This window comes from Tyto alba, unplaced genomic scaffold (assembly GCF_018691265.1).
Source record: "Tyto alba isolate M040663 unplaced genomic scaffold, T.alba_DEE_v4.0 Super-Scaffold_40, whole genome shotgun sequence".
Lineage (NCBI taxonomy): Eukaryota > Metazoa > Chordata > Aves > Strigiformes > Tytonidae > Tyto > Tyto alba.
This window is the reverse complement of record NW_024881316.1, coordinates 382,037-404,188: the sequence shown is the minus strand read 5'-3', so window position 1 is coordinate 404,188 and position 22,152 is coordinate 382,037. Positions and strand designations below refer to the sequence as shown.

At 39.2% G+C, this 22,152-nt stretch overlaps 2 protein-coding genes across 11 annotated transcripts in view; one reads left to right on the top strand and one right to left on the bottom strand.

Moving 5' to 3' along the window:
- AK9 (adenylate kinase 9) overlaps window positions 1–8,005 on the bottom strand; it is a 72,735-nt gene extending 64,730 nt beyond the window's left edge. For all 8 annotated transcript variants that reach the window (XM_033005700.2, XM_033005707.2, XM_033005702.2 and 5 more), the window contains exons 1-5: window positions 7,896–8,005; window positions 6,551–6,674; window positions 3,949–4,012; window positions 700–752; window positions 519–615 (exon numbers count right to left, since the gene is read on the bottom strand). In XM_033005700.2, the coding sequence (XP_032861591.2) occupies window positions 519–615; window positions 700–752; window positions 3,949–4,012; window positions 6,551–6,667 (331 nt within the window). In that variant the 5' untranslated portion in view covers window positions 6,668–6,674; window positions 7,896–8,005. The remainder of the gene's footprint in view (window positions 1–518; window positions 616–699; window positions 753–3,948; window positions 4,013–6,550; window positions 6,675–7,895) is intronic.
- Window positions 8,006–8,242: 237 nt separating this feature from the next.
- Window positions 8,243–22,152, top strand: part of FIG4 (FIG4 phosphoinositide 5-phosphatase) — a 69,542-nt gene continuing 55,632 nt past the window's right edge. Inside the window, exons 1-4 of one of the 3 annotated variants that reach the window (XM_042803429.1) lie at window positions 8,243–8,512; window positions 16,504–16,694; window positions 19,096–19,194; window positions 20,234–20,357. In XM_042803429.1, the coding sequence (XP_042659363.1) occupies window positions 16,686–16,694; window positions 19,096–19,194; window positions 20,234–20,357 (232 nt within the window). In that variant the 5' untranslated portion in view covers window positions 8,243–8,512; window positions 16,504–16,685. Of the gene's footprint in view, window positions 8,513–16,503; window positions 16,695–19,095; window positions 19,195–20,233; window positions 20,358–22,152 lie in introns of those variants that run through there. The other 2 variants (XM_042803428.1, XM_033005685.2) reach the window with 2 other exon arrangements.

Here is a 22,152-nt window from a genome sequence, read left to right as displayed (position 1 = left end):
CACAACCCATACTGTTCTCATATAACTTACCCTCAGTGACAAAATGCAAAGGGAATTATCAATGTTGTAAGAAAAAAGAAAGAGCATAATACTTTGCATTTCCAATAATATGTTTTCCTTCTTTTTTATCATTTCAAATGTTTAAAATATTTTTGCTGGTGATTTTTTTTTGTTGTTGTTGTTATAGAAGTATCCAAGCAAAAAAAAAAAAAATGTATTTTAATTCCTAAACAGAAAATATTGTCAAATGAGTCATAGCAACACTTAAAATTTGGGGCAAATTCATTTTCTCAAAATTAACACAACGTAGGACTGCTATGACATTTTCTGATCTCCCATATTGTTAAATTAATCCCTAAATGCACTCTTAGTTTATGGATATTCTAAAACCTGAGGAGCACAAGAAAAAGTTCTACCATCTAATACAAAATAAATCATATTTGAGCAGTAATGGATGCAAAGTGTGTCAAAATTATAGCTAGCTCATTCTAGGTAGTTTAGGCTATAAATATACTTACCAAAATGTGCAACTTCTGGTGACTCAATCTTTTTCAAAACCATTTCTGTAACCAGTTCTTCAGAAATACTTTGACCTTTAAAAAGCAATTCTTGGCACTAAGGTAAAATGCAAAACATAGTCTTATAGAAGATGTATTTGTCAAGAATGTGACAAAACTTACTAGAAGATTAGACCTTTACCTTAAGCCCATATTCTGTTTCTTCATGAATATTCATTTGAATTACTTCCAAAGCTGAGGAAGCATATCAGACAGAATAAAATTAAAATAATTAATAAAAAATATTTTATATACAGACATGTACGTACAGATACATACACAAACACACACGAGTGTGTATGTGTGCTCCAAGCAACGAGACTGTTTTTGAATGAACAGCGATTACATTTAGGGCCATTATTATATTTAGCTCATCCAGAACTTGGTGCCTTCTGGCAACGTCTGGGCAGATGATTTTCCCTACAATTTAACTCTATAGATACTACAGACAAATGCACAACCACAGCCTTGCAGGATTATTTTAACTACTGGTTTATATCAAATTAGCATTACTGCTCTGTAATCCAGAGATGAGTATTTGAGCTCAAACACTTCCCAAATTTTAAAAGCAAGTTTTATAAAAAGAACTGTCTAGACACACAAACCCATCAGCTTTAAAAAAATCTCTTAAAAACCTACTCATATAGTCTAATTATCTAAAAGTAAATAGATACTAAATTTGACACCCATCAAATTCAAAGACCTGCCCTCTGTCTCTGTGGACAGTGACATCATTGTAGAATGATCCTAAAAATCTTTCACAATTCTATACCATTGAAATAAGCAGACACTTAATGAAAGTTTTCAAGAATGACCCTTAAGGCTACATCTATATTACTAATAAATTGAGCCAGGGAAATGTCTTGAAGCCAGGTGGATCATGTCTATACAGCTAAAATAATTCTCGCAAAACATAGTGGCTGTTTTCAAACTGTTTCTACTAGACTGTTGCACATACTAACCTTCACACTATGAATGGGTGTTCAGGAGAGCAGTATTTGCTGTAGGCCAAAACTGAGACAGGAAATGTACTAATAAACAATCCAGACAACTGAAAACCAGCACTGTAAGTGTACCATGGCCCTGTTTTATTTATGATTATTGACATATTCACTGGATAAATGGATAGAAAGTATTTTGTCAAATTAAAAAGACTGTGAACACCTTTCTTATTTAACAATTCTCTATCTTGGATTATTAAAAAAAAAAAAAAAAAAAAAAGACAGCACAGGACAGATATTGATACAGTGGAGCAAGTCCAGTGGAGGGCACCAAGATGATTAGAAGTGGTCGGTCAGTGCACTAGGAGAGGCCAAAAGAACTGGCCTTCTTCAGCCTGGAGAAAACAGGACAATTCTTACTGCTGTCTAAAACTACTTACTGGGAAGGCACAAAGACAGAGCCACTGTCCTCACAGAAAAGCCAATAAGACAGGAAGCAATAGACACAAGTAAGGACATAAGACATTCCAATGGGGTAATTAGGAAGCAATTTTTCATTATGAAGGTCATCAAACTTTGGAAAGCGTTGCCTAGAGAGGTGGTGGAGCCTCCATCCTTGGACATATTCCAGACTCAACTGGACAGAGTCCTGAGCAACCTTCTCTAGCTGACCCTGCTTTGAGTGGAAGTTTGGGCTCAATGACTTCTGGAGGTCCTTTCTGAGCTGATTTATTAACGTTTAACTGTGTTGATTTTCTTTTTTTTTTTCTTCTTTCTTGATGTGGAAAATGAAAAAAGCCTATTAGCAAAAGTTGAAGGAATGTGTATATGTAACTGTGTGTGGGAATTTTAAAATAAATATCATGAGCAAATGAAGAAAATAACAATTCTCTGAATCTACTAGAAATAGGGCATAAAAATGCAGTAAGTGAGATTTACATCAGTCATTAAGAAAAACTTTCTAATGGCAAAGACTCTGTTACAGAGATAGACTGCCTAGAGGTTTTTAAAAACAAATTCAATAAATATTTGTCAATAATTGTTTAAGTACATTCAAACAGTGTGGATCAGCTTAAGTGCATTCCTAAGGTTCCTTCTGTTTGATCTGATCTATGTTTTGGACCAGGTATTAATTTTTGTTAGACAATCCTATGAATTAAAAATTCTATATTTACACAGGTCAAAAGAGCACTTTATTAAAACTGAATTTTACCACATTATACTTCAAATTCTTCAAAATAAGGTAAAGATACTTCATTTGATAAATAACCCTACACATGCACAGGAATATGAAGCGTTACACTGGCCACTAGAGAAAATACCAGAGGCATATTTAAAAGCAAAAGTGTAATGAAAATCGATATATAAATCATTAGTTCATAATTAGAACAACTGTGCACATATATACCAAAAAAACAATTTGTAATTTGGTGTCCCCAAAGAAGTACTCAAGAAATTGCTTCATAGTTAAGGTTATTATATGCTTTAGCCTTCAAACTGGTGGGACAAATCTGGTGGAAAAGTTTTCCTTTTTCATAAAACTTAAGTGAATGAATCAAGATTTGTGAATTATAATGTCACAGATATAAAAATATTACCAGGGCTTTAAAAAAATACAGATTTTAAAATATTTTTGAAGTTACTGCTGACAAAAGATTTAAATTAAAATGACAAATTAAATTAAGACTTAAAAAGAGACTTAATTAATTTTTATATGAACCTACTTTCTTGCTGAGATGTCTCGAAATGAAAAAAAAATCTCTAGCCATGTGTTGATAGGGAATAAGATAATGTTATAAGCAACAGGTTTTACTCTACATATCTTCAAAAATCTTTGATGAGAGGGACTCAGAAATCAAGCTGGATAGCTTAGAAAATGAAATGATATCTTGTATTCTAGTTAATGCGTGGTGGGAGAAATTAACTACACCTTTTGAAATAAGCCAATGGATATTTATGTTTTAGAAATCTCAGAGTGCCAGCTTCCATTCCTTCTGTTATTACTTATACTGATACAAAAGCTATGCTTCTGTTTCCTGGAATCCATCCCCCCCCTTGTATTAGGCACTGCACAAACAAAAAGGAAAGATCCTCCTTGTCTTTCACAGTCTGAATTGGAAAATTTCTGTGCAACCTGTAGTTGAATGAGTTGCCTCCATGTGAACAAGAAGGGTCCTGTGAATCACCGTACAGGATTTGGAACAGAATGTTATTATTATGGCTTACATATATCCCCTTGTAAGAAAAAAAAATATTTTCTAAGCCTCTCTATAACTAAAAGGCCAGTTTTCAGCAATTGCATTCCTGGCAAAATGGTGACTTGTTGTTTATGAGTCGTCTTTACTGTAATCAGAAACATGCCATTTTGAATTACAGGGAACAGCGAGGATATTCTAAACCAAAATATATTATGAAGCCAATGCAATTTTTCAAATATAGTGTATGTTTACCTTCTATGAAAACGCATTTCCATATTTGTGCTAGTTTTCTAGCTAATGTTTTCTTTCCAGAACCCTTAAAATGAAAAATAAACATTTAAAAGAAAAACAGGCAGAAGGAAAAAAACCCCAAACATTTTACACAACGAAGAATATATTTTCATATTATAAAAACAATTAAAAGCTATCATAAAGACTAAGGCTTCTGAGTTATGCACTGGGCAAACACACTCTTTTTAATACCATCCATCATTTTAAACTGCCCAGCATTTCTAATGTACTGTTGCTGCCCTTTGCAGTTAATTATCTACAAAGTAATTATACTGACTTTGTTTCTGAGTAACTCTATCTAAAACTCAGATATGATTTGGCCATAAACTCCTGTGAGTTTAGGACTGAAATTTATTACCTTTAGTTTCAAAGCAAATTATGACGCAAACCCGTTCAGCCGTTTCTAAGTAAGATATGTAGGGATAGTATTCTTTGACTAAAACAACGAGTATGTAAAAATTGACCTTGTTAGTCCACAAATCTGGTTTAGATACTGACAGAATGATTTTTATCACTTACATGAATCCTGAGGAACCAACACAACCAAGAGTAATGAGGCCTCTAAGAGTACAGTTACCTGAATAGGATTTTGCAAAACTCGCCACCTTCTACACTTAGGATTATGCCCTTTTTTCAGGGGCATACAAGAAGAACTTTTCTGAGAGTCTGTTTGTCCTAGATAAATTTTGTGATTAAAAAATAGCAAAAAACCACAAATAAATCACATTCTCAGATAACAGCATATCAGCAAATACTCCAGTCTACTCATACCTTACATCTTACAGGTGTGATGAGAATCTATGCATTTGGTTTTACTTTAGTGGCATTATGTTTTTAACTTAAAAGATCTATATTAAATTAGATAGATTCTCTAAACATCAGCTGTATAAATAAAAGATATCATCATAAAAACAGAACATTTAATTCCCTGCCCTCCTGACCAGGCCTGTGTAATTTCAACCCTTTGTTAAAATTTGTATTAATATCAAGCATCTACTGAAGGCAACGATTTCAGATAAGAATATGTATTTGTTATGCTTTTTGCACTGTCTTTCAATGAGTATTTCAGGCTTGTTTGGTCTATAAAAATGTAGTTACCTTTTTCATGTAAGGTTAGAAATCTGATGTTTGTATAAAACTAGGCGAGCCAGTCCAGTATAGCTTTCTACTGAGCTGAATGCACTCTTTCAAGTCTCACGCTGACCATAAGGCACACTAGTTGGTTACCACCTTACACAGTCTCACTGTGATGTTTGCATCTCATACACTTGCAGAACACCACCTTGACTCCTTTCACAGTTTGGTCAGATGCAAAGATTTGCAGTCAAGCATTACCCAGCAACTGGAGCTGAGGAGTATGAAAGGGTGCAGACCTGTACAAACACTGGGGACTGGGAGCCTTCCAGCCCACTGTAAGTCTCCGAAGAAAGGAAACGTAGCCACACCTTAGCACTTAGCATTTCCCACGATATAATCTACCACCATCATTCGACTACGTGCTGGCATACCACACCACACAGCTCTGCGCTAGTGTTGTGGTGTGGACTGGGTCTTGAACTGGTGGGTCATTTGGCACTGAAGCTTGGGTTGATTGCCAGTCCTAGGTGCACACCATTTATCTCTCTACCCGTTAGGCAGCGCAAAGCAGATCTTCATACGGTCACGTCAGGCTCTGCTGTGGTACCTAATGGAATCGCACAGAAGTGCAGAGGGAAAGGTGCTCGAGGAGTTTGTGTACAAATTGGGGGGGGCAGGGGTGTGTGTGTGTGTGCTCTGAAGGCACCTTTCATGGGCAACTGCAGTGTTCAAGAGGAAAGCAGCTTTCGGGGCACTGGTGGGGTGTTTAAGTGCATACCAGATTCAGTGTAGACATATGGCAAACTTGCACCAAAAAAGAACCCCCTTCAGCAAACTAAGGCACTAATGTAAAACCCGCTATAGAGACTCCTACACTTGGGAAAAAGAAATCTGAGAAGTCTAGGATTATAAAACAACAAATGTAAAGGAGGCCACAAATTCTCTGAGAAAAAGAGAGACCTTGAATTATAGTTAAAATTATAGTACAAATCCCCTTATCAGGACACCTTGGTGGATTTCAGTTATTCTCAAATATATGACATATAATTATGTCAAAGATGAATATTAAAGTTAAAATATTTAATATCTCATTGCATGTCTGTTAGTACATTAACAGTAACCAGAAGGTTGTTTTATGCATATTTATGTCTTTACTCTGTCAAGTTTATAAAAAGTTAGAATACTTGAAATAACATAAAAACAATCCAGTTGCCAATGTGAAGAGAGAAGAAATATTTTGAGCAACATGTGACTTTTAAGTACAGTAATAACATTTTTAATTGTAATTAATTGGTCACTGAGGCCAAAAATTGGCCTTACTAAATGAGATCTGAACCTTTATCACACTCTGCAGGATTTGCAAAGTGGAAAAGATAAAAAAGGATGTCTTTGATCTTTTTGGTAGAGTGACTAAACAAATGTTTTGAAGGAAAAGTAAAATTGTTAGCAGAATATCTGAAGAAAAAACTTCTGTCAGACATCTTACTGGCTTTCCAAGGATAATTAAGCAAGTGGGCTTGGACAACAGAAAGGACTTTTCAGCTTCATCTTCATCGAACATGTCTGCAAAGGGCTGAGCTTGTTCTTCATCTTGTGAAGCCATATATTATCTAACCGTGGGAGGAAAGATTGTTATAAAAGACAGTAGCTTACATATGTGTAAAATGACACATACTTAAACATGGAACTGAATAATAATGTGATACAAAGCAAATTGCTTTGTAACAAAAGCTGTTTTAAGAAGAAAAAGCGTTTAGAGAACATACACAATGCACCCATTACTAAGAGAAGAGCTGCTTCCGAAAAATAAGGGATTATTGGAACCACCCCCGATCCCCAGCTGCAGCTATATGGTTGTTGATAATGACTTCTTCCTGGCCGCTAAACTGCCTGTTGCTCTTTTTTAAACAGCATGTAGTTATTTAATTACCTTTTCCTTCCTGTTCCAATTACCACACAGCTGTAACTTCTCTCTGGTCCCTGAAATGGACCATGGCCCTGCTAAGACTGTCTCTTGTGAGCTTCAGGCACAGAAGAGCCCCATCATGATCAATGGAACTAATTGCTGTGTTCACAGCTAGGTACATGAATAAGGCTCAGTAGAATTGAATTGCGGTTCACGATCTGTTCTGTAATGCTCTCATAAATCCCAGCTCTTCCAGGACTTCAAGAGGTTGCATATCTAGTGCTATGCAACAAAGTAAAACAGAAACAAGTTTCTAATTATGGCAAGCTGGAGCAAAATTTTGGTGGCCTTTCAAACAAATGGGAGTCCAAAAATCTGACGAGCTTGATGAAGCATTTTTAAGGAAGGCAAAAAACCCCCTTGCTTTCTCTTTAGATGGCCACTTAAGTCTCAACCCCCCACCCACCCTAGTTATTTTTGAATTAAAAAATTCTGCTTCAGGATGAAAATCTGAAAAAGTTTCTGTTGAAACATCAAACTGAAACGTTCTGACACATCCTGAATAAGAGCTTCTGAACGATAGGGACAGTATTTTAATTTTTAAAAAGCCACCATCTCACACAAACCAACGCTCCGTTTCTCTCGTGGAAACTCACTGGCTGAACTTTACCTGGCGTGACCAGCAGTTTCACTCCTTCCCGAACGTTTACAACTAAGGGGCAATTTCCTAATTACAAAAACCAACCCAACCAAACCAAATAAATAAACCAGACCCCACCCTGCTCCGACTCGCATGACCTTGTCTCCCTCCGGCCCCCTCAGCACGGCGCAAAGACGATCCCCGCCACCCCCAGTGCGCGCCCCCCGCCTCAGGGAAGGGACAGGGCGGGGCGGGGCGGAGGTGGGGGGCGGGGGGGTCACTTACTTTGAGCGAAGTGAGGGGGCAAAGGCCGCCGAGCGCGCGCCGCCGCCCGCCACCGGCTTGTGTACCCCCGGTAACCCGGGCAACAGAAGAGCACCGCCCCCCCCCCAGTGCCCCCGCCCCTTTCGTTCGCCCCGCCCCCCGCCGGGCGGCGGAGGAGGGCGGGGCGGGGCTTGGGAGCTGTTCCTGGTGCTGACCCCGCGGGGCGGCAGCCGCCCCTTTGCCCCGGTGACCCGCCCCCTTTCCGCGCTGCCGAGGGGCCAGGCGTGACGCGGCCCCACCCTCCCACCCAGGCGGCGGGCCGCGCAGGCGCTCTCACTCGCCCGCCCGTGGACGCGCCTGCGCGGTGGCGCGCCGCCACTTCCGGCTTCCACCCGTCCCGGCGGTGGGGGCTGGTTCCCGATTCCTCAGCCCCGCCGTGCGTGCGTGTGTGTTTCCCCACGCCCTCCGGCTTTTCCCTGGGCTGCTTCCGGGCAGCCCCCACGGTCCCCCCACGCCCCACGCCCACGCCTTGGGGCCGGGCGAGGCCCGAGCCCCGCGCGGTCGCCATGCCGGCGGCAGCCGCCGCCGCCCCCATGATCAGCTTAGTGCAGAAGCTGGTGCTGTACGAGACCAGGGCTGTAAGTAGCGTCCGCCCCGCCGCCGCCGGGGGGGGGAGCGTGGGCTGGGGGCTCCCGCGCCGCGCGTGGGGCAGAGCGGGAAGATGTCCCTGTCCCCCCCTGTCGTGCTGGCTTGGCCAGCGTGCACCTTGTCAAAAGAACGATCCTTACCTTTCTCTTTTTTCTCTTTTAAAAATTTTTTTCCTTTGTGGTCACATATCTGAAACATGCACAATAACTGAAAAAAAAAAAAAAAAAAAAAAAACCAAAACAAAGCAGTGGGGCGGCTTGGGGTGCTGCAGGCTGTGGGCACCGGAGGTTTCGGCCCCCACGCTGCCGCTGCTGTTGGTGTTTGCACAACGCCCTGCTTGTTTGGTCCTGTGGCTGTTGTCGCTCGGCCAGGCTAACCGTGCTGACACGTGTCGCTGTGAATGAAAACTGGACAGCTGAAGTTGTCCAGAGTTAAGAATTTAAACAGGATGGCTGAAGTGGTCACAGAATGGCTTGTGGAGCAACTTCCAGAGTTTTCAGTCTGACCTCTGGAAGTAAGCTGTTGAAGATTTTTATCATTCCTTAATGTTCTGTTGGCAGAAACTGTAGGGATGTGCTGTTCACAGAACTTTTTGCCACGGGCAAAGTGGGTTGGAGGTTTGAGTGGTAATTGCTTCTTTAGCCATGTGATGAGCATGCTAGGGGGTGAGTCAGGGTCTGATTCTTGGTGTAAATAACCTGAGATAATACTGCTCTCTTTATCATCCTTTAGCTCCCAATCAGATGTCTCTGTGTAGTTTCTCTTGTTTCATATTACATTTTTTTTTTCACTTGAGGTAGTTTTGGGTAGAGTTAGGTACCTTGGCTTTAAATGCAACACTTCGCTCTAGTTCTAAGTTCAGGTGTTACCTGTAGCGATAATAAAAAAATAATTTATACACCGAAGTCAATGTAGCCTCTTGAAAATGTACCAAAGTGGCAGATTAAAGCATGCAGAATTATTGATACCAGTAAATGGAAAAATTGAGATTACTCTTTCTTTCCAGGATTTTACTTGTTTTTACCTATGCCTAAAGTAATTTTGCTGGCTGCCTTGATGCCTCTTTCTCCGCATTGCTGGAAAGCACTGTTGTTTTATTTTCAGCAAAATTATTGCTATATGGGCGAACGGCAATGGGGAAGTATGATTCCTGAATTACTGAATATAGTTATTCTTGGCTCACAACTCATGCTGCTTTTTGTGCTTGGCATGCATGGATATCTAACTGGCTTATTTCTCTCTGAGGTGTAAGGCTTAGGTGCTTGAGAGACATCATGCTATGTACAGAGACAATATTATACTTTAGGGTTCTGTCAGCTAGCAACAATTCTCTAAGCCTCTCAAATTGATCATGTTAGTTCAGGAACCAGAGTCTTTCACATCTGGCTGGTGGTAGCTGTCAGTATCTGCCTGAATGGGTGGGTTTGCCCGTGCTTTGCTGTGCTCAGAATTCAGTAAGGGGCAGATCCGGCAGTCCTGATCACTCCAAGAGGCAAGATGGTTTTGTGTACAACTTCTGTGTACAGCTCAGTTTTGAATACCTGCAAATATGTAGATTTTACAGCCTCTGCAGACAACATGTTCTACTGCTTGGTGGGGGGGAGAAATTTCTTAAGTTGGAATTTTGCATGTTTCAACTTGTATTTGTTGCATCTTGCCCATCCACTGTTCAACCCTCGGAAGAGTTTGGCTCTGTCTCATCTATATCTTCTTGTTAGATAGTTTTAGACAGCAGTAAGATCATGCCAAAGCTTTCTGAAGGCTGAACAAACCCAGTTCTCTTACTTTCCCAACACATCATGTGCTCTGTCCACCTGATCATCTCGGTTGCTCTCTGCTGGACTTGGGTATGTCAATGTCTGTCATGTACTGGGGAGCCCAGAACTGGGCTTCAGACTTGATCGGGTCACAGAGAATTTTAGAGAGAAATTTGCTGTTACAGCTGATTCAGTGTCATGTTGGGCTGCTGACAAAAGTTCCCACTTCTCCCCGAGGTACCCCTCGTGCAGCCTCCTTTGCATAAAATCTCACAATCATGCAGTCACCAGCTGTGACAGTCACTGATATGACAGAAACATCACCCAGACATAACATTGAATAGCTTTCTCCTGGTTCAGGTTACTCTTCTGATTTCCCAAAGGCTTGCATGTGAGACCTGGAGTTATATCAGGTATAGAGTAACATGGAGCTGTATGCTCAGATTCCTTGTGGAGACCTTGACTGAGCACGGAAGGGATGACTTAAGTTGTCAGCAGTGGGAGGAACAGTGGAGTTTACACTGATCATACTGGTTATTCCTGTAAAACCCCTCTGTGGTAAAGCAGGACGAGATGTGATGGATGAGAAAGTGGAAATGGTCTAGGGAGGGATTTTTTTGGTTGATTTTTTTGTTTGTTTATTTGTTTTGAGTTAAGAATACAGTAGCATTATGTAAGTCAAACAGGAAAGGATCTGGTAGTGTTATTAGAGTAAAACAAGAAAGACTTCTAGAGGTGAGGAGAACTGAATTCACAGTGTCGATTGAAGCAACAGAGAGCAAAATTATATATTTTCTATTAATTTTTATATTTAGGGTTGTTCCTGAGGCCTACCTTTTAAACTGTTGCTTTGGGTCAATAAATACCCTAGAGATGTGAACTGTATCGCCTGTTTATCCTGGGAGGGTGAAGGCTTGTTTAGAAGTAGTCATAAAAATGAACTGAAACAGCTGTATTCAGATCAATGCCAATTATCTTTCATTTTATGTGTATATTTACTGCTAAAATGCACAGCAGAGGGCAGTAAAGATATTTCAGCAGTATGACTTATAAGAAACAAGAAGTATTTTCCTCTTGTTTTCAGGAGAAGATGGGACTTTTGTGTATCCCCTAAATGAAGCCCTCCTGAAAGCTGTAAGTTAGTTCATTGGAAATTACCATTCCCTTGAGGTGGTGTGACATTGAACAAGTCAATTTGTGCCATCTCCATAAAGGCATATCACTTGCCTATCTTTCAGGATATTATGAGGCTTAATTACTGTTATTTTATTCTAATCAGGTTCTTCTACAGTCTCCATCTCCACAGTATCCAACTGACTTGCACAAGCTTATTAAGCAATGTGACTAGCATGAATATCTGTAGATTTTTTTTCCGCCCTTTTCCCCAGGGAAAACGATGGTTTTTTTTGTTGTTTTTTTTTTTTTTTCTTTTTTTTTCTTTTAAATTTAATTTCTTCTAAAAATAATTTGAATGTTTTTATATTAACAAAGCCAAGGTTTGCTTTCTTAATGATGAAGTTAGTCTGTGGTCAAACTGGAGAAACTTTGACATAGAAGATGATTTCACAGAAAAAGCTGCAGAATTTTTACTGAATTATGAAGTGCCCTGATTTATATGGATGATTATCTGATGCATTTAAAAGATGTTGAAAGTGGTGAACAATCTGCTGGTCAACCATTAGCTATCATAATTTTCTAGCTAAAAGTGGCCATGAAATTTGGTCTCTCTGGAATGGTTTCATTAGCAGATGAAAGCCCCTCTTGGCTAACTGTCCTGTTTTCTCTGTAATGGTGTTCCAGTAATGGCAATGACGTAATGGAGCGGAGGATGGAGTTGGGACGAGAAGGAGTTTTGTGAAACTCAGCAAATCACTGTTTCTGTCTTAAATGTATGTGGTATCTGAGACCATTTATGAGTACAGCAGATACTTAGTGGAATAGCAGTGATGAGAACACCACAAGTTTTGAACAGTATATGCTATTCAGGCAGAATAAAAATAAAGTTCAAAACTGGTAGCACCGCCACTGCATATGGAAGATGTGCCTTCAAATGTCTGCCTAAGTTGTTTTGCTGACCTATGTTTTATTTCTTTTCTCCCGTGTTGTCATCATTTAGTCACTAGATTGATAGAAGAGAGATACACCTGTAGATTTGGTTTTGTTGTGAATGCACTTTCCTGGATGGAAAGCTGATGAGGAATTTGTGGATAAATGATCACAAATTGATGTATTTAAATGTGACAGAAGGATGAAAAAAAATAGGTATTTTCTATTGCTATTTTTTATTTTCAAAACAAAGTTTGTTATGGCCCTAAAACTAAATGAGTATTTTCCCTTGTTTAAAGTAAGAGTTTACTTCATGAGTACAAATGTACTGAACAAGGGTGAAGATAAAATGAGTAACAAGAAGGAGTTTATGAAAAAGGGAACAATCATTATTGGGGTAGAAATAAATTTTTCTCGATTCAACCTGCAAATTTGACCATGGAGGCATACTAAACACTGTAAATATTTAATCCATTCTGAAGTCCTGTACATAATTTTCTGTAGGAAACTAATTGAAAATTGAGGTAAATGACATAAATGCAGTCTAGACTTACAAAGATGCTATCAGATTAACCTGGTTGTTTTGCACATCTTCATCTAAAAATTAGATGGCCTTATGCATTTAAACCAAATCCTCTGTGGAGGTGCACCACAAGGAGAATCTCTGGAGTCGCTAATGGAAGGAGGGAGGTGAGTAGAGAGGTTAGGGTGGAGTGAATAAGGAATCATCTTGTAGGGTTGATTTTTTTTTTCAAGTAATGATTTCAGGCCTGATATACTTCAGCATTTTCAGTAATGTTTTTAGCCCCAAATGTGGGTCAGCTCTTATTAGAGTTTTGAAATATTGCAAATAATAAGGATAATCAGAGCACAAGATACAAAGAAATTATGACCCTGAAGTGTAGATAAAATAAATAATTTTAAATAGCATTGGTATACTGTGGAACTTAATACACCTTTGGACAGATGACACACCAATAAAAGTTTGTTGAGAGTTTATAAAGTCAGAAGCAGTAGAGGGGGAAGAGGAAGATCTGGGTGTTTTATCTGAAGAGGAGGTGGGAGGTTGAGCTGCTGCTGATACACAACTGTGAAAAAGGCAGATGTGGTCTTTTGTGGTATGGTCATTAATGAGAGGTACTGATGTATCTCTATAATGAGACCTTGTATGGTATATTGTGTATACTTTCTGTTCATATCCACTTAAGAAATAAGAATTCAATTAAGAACGGGTCCAGTGAGGTAACATAGATGCTAGAGATATCTTGGGAGGAGCAAAGTGACAGCCAGATTTCTTTAGTCTATGAAAACATTTGAGCAGAATAGATGCTAAAGAGGGGAGAAGTATTTGGATAAAGGAAAGTGTATAGATTGATGATTAATAGATTTAGCTGAAAATTAGAAAGGACAATCTTGAGGAACCCCTCAGTGAAGCAGCAAGAGAAAAGTCTTGTTTGGGACAAAAAAACTGGTTGACCTGGGACAAAAAAGAATTACCAAATGCTGTGGCTGTAGGATGCAGAGTGGGCGGCCGTTCTTACGTGCCCTGAAAGTGGTGCTTGGCAGGGCACGTCATTAAAATTTCTCATCTTGAAAGAGCTTCTTTTGAAGAGATTTAGCAGGTTACAGAAAAGAGATAGCATGCTAACTGAATTTTTGCTATTTTCATGTACCTCGTTTTGCCCCTTATCATCTCTTCCTTTCTTCACGTCATTCTGCCAGTTTCTGAGAGATGAAAGATAGATACTCGCTGAATTGCTGTATGTTCTCTAGAAAGAAAGAATATAGTAGAGTTTTTGCCGTACCTTACATCTAGGTGTAATTATTTTTCTCCCCTTCTTTGGTGTAGCAGAGAAAAAAGGCTGAACCTATACCTTTTTTAACCCTATTTAATATAATTTATGCCTTGAAGATTTGTGATCTACAGTCAAGTTCAGTACATATTAAAACTACCACAGAAATTTGAGGAAGAGGCTTTTTCTTGCGTAACTTTGTGCCTGCTGTGAAGGAGGATGGCAATTCGATGGCAGGTGACAGCTACCATTGCACTGCCCAGTTAAGCATAAATTAAAGCAGAGAGGTAATAGTGCGCTGATCCGAAGTCAGTGTCCACGTGAAGGTTTCTCACCTGGCGACCCCATGTGTTTCTTTAGTCTGACAGAAACCGTGACTAGCACGTAAATACCTTCCCGTGCTGGGTGCAGGTCTCCAGGTGCTGGTGGAGGGCTGCAGGGTGGACTCTGAGGGGAGGCCGGGGCTGCCCTGTGCCAGACACAGCTGGTTCCGGCCGGCTCCAACCAACCCACCGGAGCCAAAATGGTGGTGCCTCTGTAATACTGTGTTTGAGAAACGGTGAAAAATGCTATACTGCAGCTGTGAGAGAGAGAGGGGTGAGGAGCAATGTGAGAGAAATGGCCGCGTGGACACCCAGGTCCCAGTGAAGGAGGAGGTGCCCCAGGTGCCAGAGCAGAGACCCCCTGCAGTCCCTGTGGAGGACCATGCTGGAGCAGGGGCAGATTTCCTGAAGGAGCTGCAGCCTGTGGAGAGGATCCACGCTGGGGCAGGGAAAAGTGTGAGGTGGAAGGAGCAGCAGAGGAACTGTTACGAACTGGCCACAACTCCCCATTTCCCACCCCCCTTCACTGCTCTGGTCAGGGAGAGGGTGGAGAAGCTTGGGAGTGAAGCTGTGCCTGGGGAGAAGGGAGGCCGGGGAAAGGTGTTTTAATTTATCTTTGTTTCTTGCTGTCAGAACCTATTTTAATTGTCAACTAAATTGCATTAATTTTCCCCAAGTCTGTTCTGCCTGTGATGGTAAATGTTAGAAAATCTCCCTGTCATTGATGTTTTCCATCTTTTCTCTGCCTGTCCTGCTGAGGAGGGGGAGTGAGAGAGTGGCTGGGTAGGGGTCTAGCAGCTGGCCAAGGTCAGCCCACTACACTTCCTTAGGGCTTTGTGTTTTTAGACACATCCATGGGCTCAACAAGTATCTTTTGCAAACATTTTGTATATGTTCTTAAGTGGGGTTTTTTTATGCTATTTGCAGGTTGAAAAATTGGCTGTGTTAGTGCTCTGCAGTATTTTTTCAAGTATCTTTTAGTGTATTTTCACTTTTTTTTTTTCCTACTGATTAAGCTGTGTGCTGCTTTTTAACTTATGAGTGAAATATATTCTTTACAGTGCTAACATTTGTTAATGATAATTAGTCTATACAAAGAAGCGAATCACAGTTTTAGACCAAGAGTTCTAAGAAGTAATGTTCTTAAAGAAAAAACAAAAATGTGGACAGAATGTTTGATTTCAGAACTGTTATCCTGCCATTACAAACAACAATTCACAGTAAGAAGTTTTTTATTTTGTTTAGACTCCTTTTAGAAGAAGCTTTTTTTATTGGTTTGGCCAAATCAAAAGATTGATAAAAGAAGGTGTAAAGCCTTCAGTTGGATTGCTTTGGTTAAAACTCAGTGCCAGGTGGAAGTGACTAATGATTGTTCCTATCTTGTGGTTGCTTAGTGATAATTGTGCAATAAAGTAAGCTTCAGTCCAGATCTTATAGCTACATGGTGCCCTGCTGTGGTTGGTGAAGTTCACTTGTTAATAAGTTTCAGCAAAGGCCAAGGGGAAACTAAACTTGGAAACAGCATGTTTCATCACAGGTGATGGTTGAAGGACTTTGACAGAGTACTATGAGGAAGTCTGCACAGTTTCTCCTTGTGTACTGCTCTGTTGTGAAAGTACTTTGCTGGTCAAGGTTGCCCATTTATTTAAATGCAGTAGCTTTGCTGTGGAGTGGAATTGTTTGAGATGTTTGGAAAATGCTTCAATTTATTCAGATTAACTTAGTAGTAAATGGAATAAGAATAGAAACTCCCAGAAAGTTTTCTGTAGCTTACCCGTGGGATCTCATTTCTTTTACTGTAATGATTTCTGTTAATCAAGATAGTTGTAAGCAGTACAGTGCATTTTAGCTTTGATTAATTTTACAATTATATTACAACCTTAGAAATTAATTTATTTGATGTTACATGCTCAGTGCTGTGTTGATTTGGTATTTTGCTTTATTCCTTCCTAGTATTCATTAGTTATTCATTAGTATTAGCAGAAGCAGCTAATGCTGAAGTGTCTATTTTTTTGGTTTATTTTTTGCATTGTTAGTTTTCATATCTTTATTTTCATTTCAGATCTTGAAGGTTGAATATGAGCTGGCATATCGAGTAATTCTGGTTGTGTTGACTGTTAGCCAGTCCTGAAGACTTCCCAAGTAGAAGTCTAACTTTGGGTCCCTAGTTTTGAGGACTAGTCCAAATTCAAAAGTTTTGCTGATGTTTCCTTCTTTATTACTTCCACAAGAATATCCTCTAACATGCAGTGGGTAAGATTCCAGTTTGCTAAATAGAGATTTCCCATTGCCTGGCTTTCCAAGAAGGTGGCTTCTTTAAGTCCATTGATGCAGGGGTTTGATGCTGTTCTCAGCTGACCTTCCTTAATACATTACACAGCCTAGCTTTCTGACTTAAAGCAAGCCCCCTAAATTAGTCCTTAAAGGACTTCAAAGAGATCTTGTTAAGTACCATTCATTATGGTGGCTGCCACCATAGTCTGTAGATACAATTACTTCTCATCTAATCTGTTCTAAGCAACAGCAACAGCACTTAGAGCTGGCACTGTAGCTGTGCATAGCTCACTATAGCAGCTGCCAAGCTGATGTGTGATGCATTCTTCATAGCACTTCCTCATGTTTTATCAGCCTATTAAAATGGAAATAGAAAAGTATCCAGCTGAACTTCCTTAGTAATAGCTTTTGCAACATTATATCCATCTTTCTCTCTCTGTCTCTCTCTTCCTGTGTGTCATGTGCCATATTACAATTTTAAATGTGGTCTTTGGTTCAAACTGCTGTTTGGACAAGCATCTTAAAGTTGTACTGTTCTGTTTTTATTCAGGATGATTTGTTGGTAACCACAGGTGTCACTTTGGGAAAAATTATGCTCATTTTAATGAACTGGGGGGGAGATCACTGAGCTGTGTTACAGTATTATGGACTACTTAAAATTGTTTAGCTTTAATTAAAAATTTTCTACAAAGAGAGAAGCAGCACTCTTAAAGGGCAAACTGACTTATCTGTGTATTACAAATGAATACGATATTTCCCTCTGCCCATGCATCTTCTGCCACAGAAAGAAAAAAGTGGCGTGGTCTAAGCAAGTGTCTGTCTTGGTGGTTTGGTGTTTCTTGTGGGTGGGTGATGCCAGCAGAAGAGCTCCATCCTCCACCTTTGAGCCATTCAGTGCCACGCAGTGGGGGCTCTGACCCACTCCCTGTTGTTACGATTTCCCTGCTGGGGAGTGCAGATCTTGGCACTGCAGGATCTCCTGCAGAGGGTACTTTGAGGGGAGTAGACTGGGGAGCTGGGGCTGTGCACAGCAGCACATCACTGCAAAAAAAAACCCAGTAGGAAGTAGTTTCCTGGGCCAAAGTGCTGCCTCAGATGCTTCAGTGAGGGAGTGCTGCAGTGGCATATGACTTCGAAGGGTCTTCTTTACTATCATTTAGGGATAAACAGCAAAACTTGCCACTGAGTAAGAACTGTAATGTCAGCGTACAGAGTGGAGCCAGGAGTTGGTGGTGTTTCCTTTTATAGCTGTTAAAGTATTTCATTTTCTTTTTTAGAGCTTACTGACTAGATGTTTTTGTGATTCCGAGGAAGCTGAAGAGGGCTTGAAGTTCTTCTTTCACCTTAAATATTTAGTCATTAAAGATGTTTTTTAACATCTAATTGGTATAAATCATGAAATTCTGAGTTCTGTGTGAATGTTCTTATTGATTTCCTCCCCCACATCTTAAATCCACGTGACTTTTAAAGTTAAGAGCTGGCTGCATAGATCCACATGAATTTGCCGTGCTTTCCTACTAGGCTGAGCATTATTAATGAGTTACACCTTGCTGTGTGGTAGCATCACACTGATTAAATGAATTGGTAAAATGAGAGCTGCTTATAGCAACCTGTGTTTACTGTTAATTCCTCTAAATGTAAAAATTCATTTACAGTGTGATTCCCTTAAATGAGAAATGGACACACTGTATGTTTTATCTGTGGTCTTTCTTTCATATTTTAAATGAGAAATAAAACTAGTCTTTTAAAAAACTTAATATTTTTAACCAGCATAGCTGGTCAAATTAAACTTGAGTGTTGTGGAAGGACATTGATGAGAAGTTTACCATAGCAAATATAAATAAAAATGAGGATAACTTGTAGTACTGAAGTACTTAAAATTTTTCTGTGTTTAGTATGGACTTGGAAAGACTAGTTGTCAGAAATAGCAGTGGACTACAATATAGAGACAGTAGTCTTAGATCATGAAAACTTACAAACTTATGTGTATAAGCTTCTGCTAAATTTTACAAAGCAAATGAATAGACAGTAATGGCCTGGGTGGGGCATAGTTGGATGGCACCTGCTGCAACTTGTACTTTTTCCTCTCTAAACAAGTTTTCACCATTCTTCAATTTTTTTTTTTTTTTCCTCCTTGTACAGTGGAGAAAATGATGTTTTTCTAAGCTGTAAAGGTTGATTGTATACAAATATACCTACCTAAGGTACTAATGTCTAAAATAGTTTATTAACAGTCCATATGGAATATTGCATATTTGATAATTGAAATTAATCTAGTCTAGAAACTATATAAAGGGCATTGTTGATATCTTGTGTTACAATGGGCTTTGGCTGCTTTATCCTGTATAAAATTCTGACTTTTTTTTTTTTTTTAATATAGCGGTATTTTCTTGTTGGAAGTAATCCTGCAGAAACCAAATACCGTGTCTTGAAAATAGATCGCACTGAACCAAAGGATTTGGTTATAATTGATGATAAGGTGAGAACCTCTCTATTTAGGGATATTTTTCAGTTATTCTGACTAATATTGTCTATATTGAGCTGAATTTAAATATTACAGATTTCATCTGTTTCAACAAAGGTATGTTACAGAATCAGTCACATAACAATTGAGGTTGGAGGGGATCTCTGGAGATTGTCTAGTCCTACACTCCTGCTCAGAGCAATGCCAACTAGATCAGGTTACTCAGGGTCATGCCCAGTTACATTTTGGATACATATGGAGACACCATGTCTCTGGGTAACGTGTTCCAGTGTTCAACCATCCTCACTGTAAAAAACCTTTTTCTTATGTTCAAATGGAATTTCCTGTATTTCAACTTGTGCCCACTGCATCTTGTCCTTTCATTGGATACCACAGAGAATAGTCTGCCTCAGACTTCTTTACTCCCTTCTACCAGGTATTTGTACACATTGACAAGTTCCCCTCCGAACTTTCTCTTCTGCAGGCTGATCAATCCCAGCTCTCTCAGCCTCTCCTCCTATGTCAGATGCATATGGTATTAGCATGATAATGACTAGCTATAGTATGGGAGCAGCCACAAGATCTCCGAATAGCATGTTCACTTTAATGAAATTTTCCCAGGTTTTTCAGTTTATCATGTATATGCTTCCAGTGGTTTTCTTATGTTCAACTGTTTTGTTCTAAGTGCAAAATACATTTAATTACTATCTAGCCAAATTTTTAGTGTTTCTAATATATCTGAAGCAACAGCAACAACAAGAGTTTTAATGTACGTGATAGAATAAGACTTGATTCCTTTCCAGGAAGTTTATGGTTTAAAATCTTAACACTTAAGATTTAGAAATGTTTGAATTCACATGTGACCATGACTATTTCTCTTGCAGTAAACAGTGAGTTTTGTATATTAAAAAAACCTTGTTGTACTTGTTGGTAGGACTGAAACCAGAGACGGAGGATGTAGAGCAGATATTTGGTTTATTGCATATTCAGTAAATTCTAATATTCTATGACATTTAACTACCAAAGCAGTAACTTAAGTGACTTTATTTTAAAGCATGTGTATACACAACAAGAGGTGAGGGAACTTCTTGGCCGTTTAGACCTGGGCAACAGAACAAAGATTGGCCAGAAGGGCTCTTCTGGGTTATCTCGAGCTGTCTCTGCTTTTGGTGTAGTGGGTAAGTGTTTTGCTTGGTTTTATAAAATCTTTTATTCCTTAAGGTGAGGCGTACTGTGTCACACTGTAGATCTTTCTGTCTTCCCTTGATTTTTTTTTTAAACTGAAGAGGATTGAGAAATTTCATTCTCAAAGATAAATAAGTTTCTATGTGTTTTGTGAAAACAGGTGGCCAGTACAGGGCTGAGAGTTGTGCTGTAAGCAGTGCCTCCTTTCTCACTAAGGGAGAGATCTAGGAAATAGCCAAACTCTAGAAGTTTGGTTGAAGATCTTGCCAAACTCAACTGATTGTGGGAGACAAGTCACATGGAACTTGTCCTCCTGAATGCCAGAGCTCACCAAATGCTTTTTTTAAAAAAGTCAAAAGTTGACATCCATTATTAGGTTTTATTTTTTCATCACACACTCTTCAGGAAGATGGCTTAATTTTCTTTGTGGTTAACTTTTTGCAGTGACATATTTAAATATTTCTTTTTCATGTTTGAACAAGTATAACTGACTAGTATGTCAGCTGAATTTTTAAGTGCTGATCAGCTGTCCAAAATCCGAGAGAATTGCTTTGAGGATTTAATAACTTATAACTTAATCTGAAAGTCACTATTTTCCTCCTCATTGTCATATACTGAAGTCGATATATTGACGGGTGATGTCTCCAAAGTAAACATTAATGTGTGCTCTGGCAGCCCCCAAAAATACTTTGTGCTTTATTTGCATCAATATACATCTGAACATCTAAATCCAAAGCTGCAGAGGAGGTGGAGAAGGCAGCAATTACTTCAAGAGATAGTCCGGAATTTTGCATAACAACCAAAACGTAAGAAAATATTATTAGCACTCTAATCTAAAGTGGCAGATTAAGCAAACTTGCTTTTGTAATTCTTTTTGCCCATAAAACATTTTCGAACTTACCAATGGATCCACTTTTCAGAAAGTCCTCAGATGATGTTTATGTTCCTTATTAATTTATGAGGATTAATAATATGGGTATATAATAATAAAGAAGCTTCTGACAGTCTTGCAGCTTTGTCTTTTTTGCACAAGCTATCAGTGCTTACTATCTAAATATGTGATATTTGGCTGGAAAGTGGTTGTGTTCAGTGAAAATTTTGCATCCCAATTGTATGTTTGTTTATACGTACTCTTCATAACAGGAAAGTTTCTTTTCTGTATCTGGACAAATTTATTGGTTATCGGATACGGTGTACTATTTCTAGATTTTATTGATTTTTATTTTTTTTAAGAAGTAATGATCTCTTAGTGATCTTCAGATTGTCTTGCATTTTTAAAGTATATGCTTTAGACAACTTCCTTCTTGATCCTGTCTAGTTCTGTCTGTATGAACATGTAATTTGAGGGAATGCAAGTGGTCATTTATATCTGCCTCCTGGCTCAGGTCAGCAGGACAGGGCTATTTTTTTGTAGAACTGAAAAGGACAGCTTTGTTCTGTTCCCTGGTTATTTCGTTAACCAGGGACAGTGCATTCAGTGCACTCAGAATGGGTGTGCTGATAGGCTAAATTATGGTTCGCTATATAGTGTTTAAAAATATAAATCAGTTTCAAATGGAGAGAACCAGGCCAAGAGGGAAGGCTGAATTCCTTATCAGACTTTGTTATAATGTGGTGAAATTCAAAGGATACAGGCTGTTCATGGAAGTGATTTAGGTACCTGGAGGATACGGGAAGAACTTTGAATTTCAGTTGTTAAATGGTAGTCAATAGTCTGGCAGCTTCAAGTGGAAGATTTTGTTTGTTATTGTCAGCAGGGTCTCCTGTCCTTGTGCAGGTGAGAGTGTT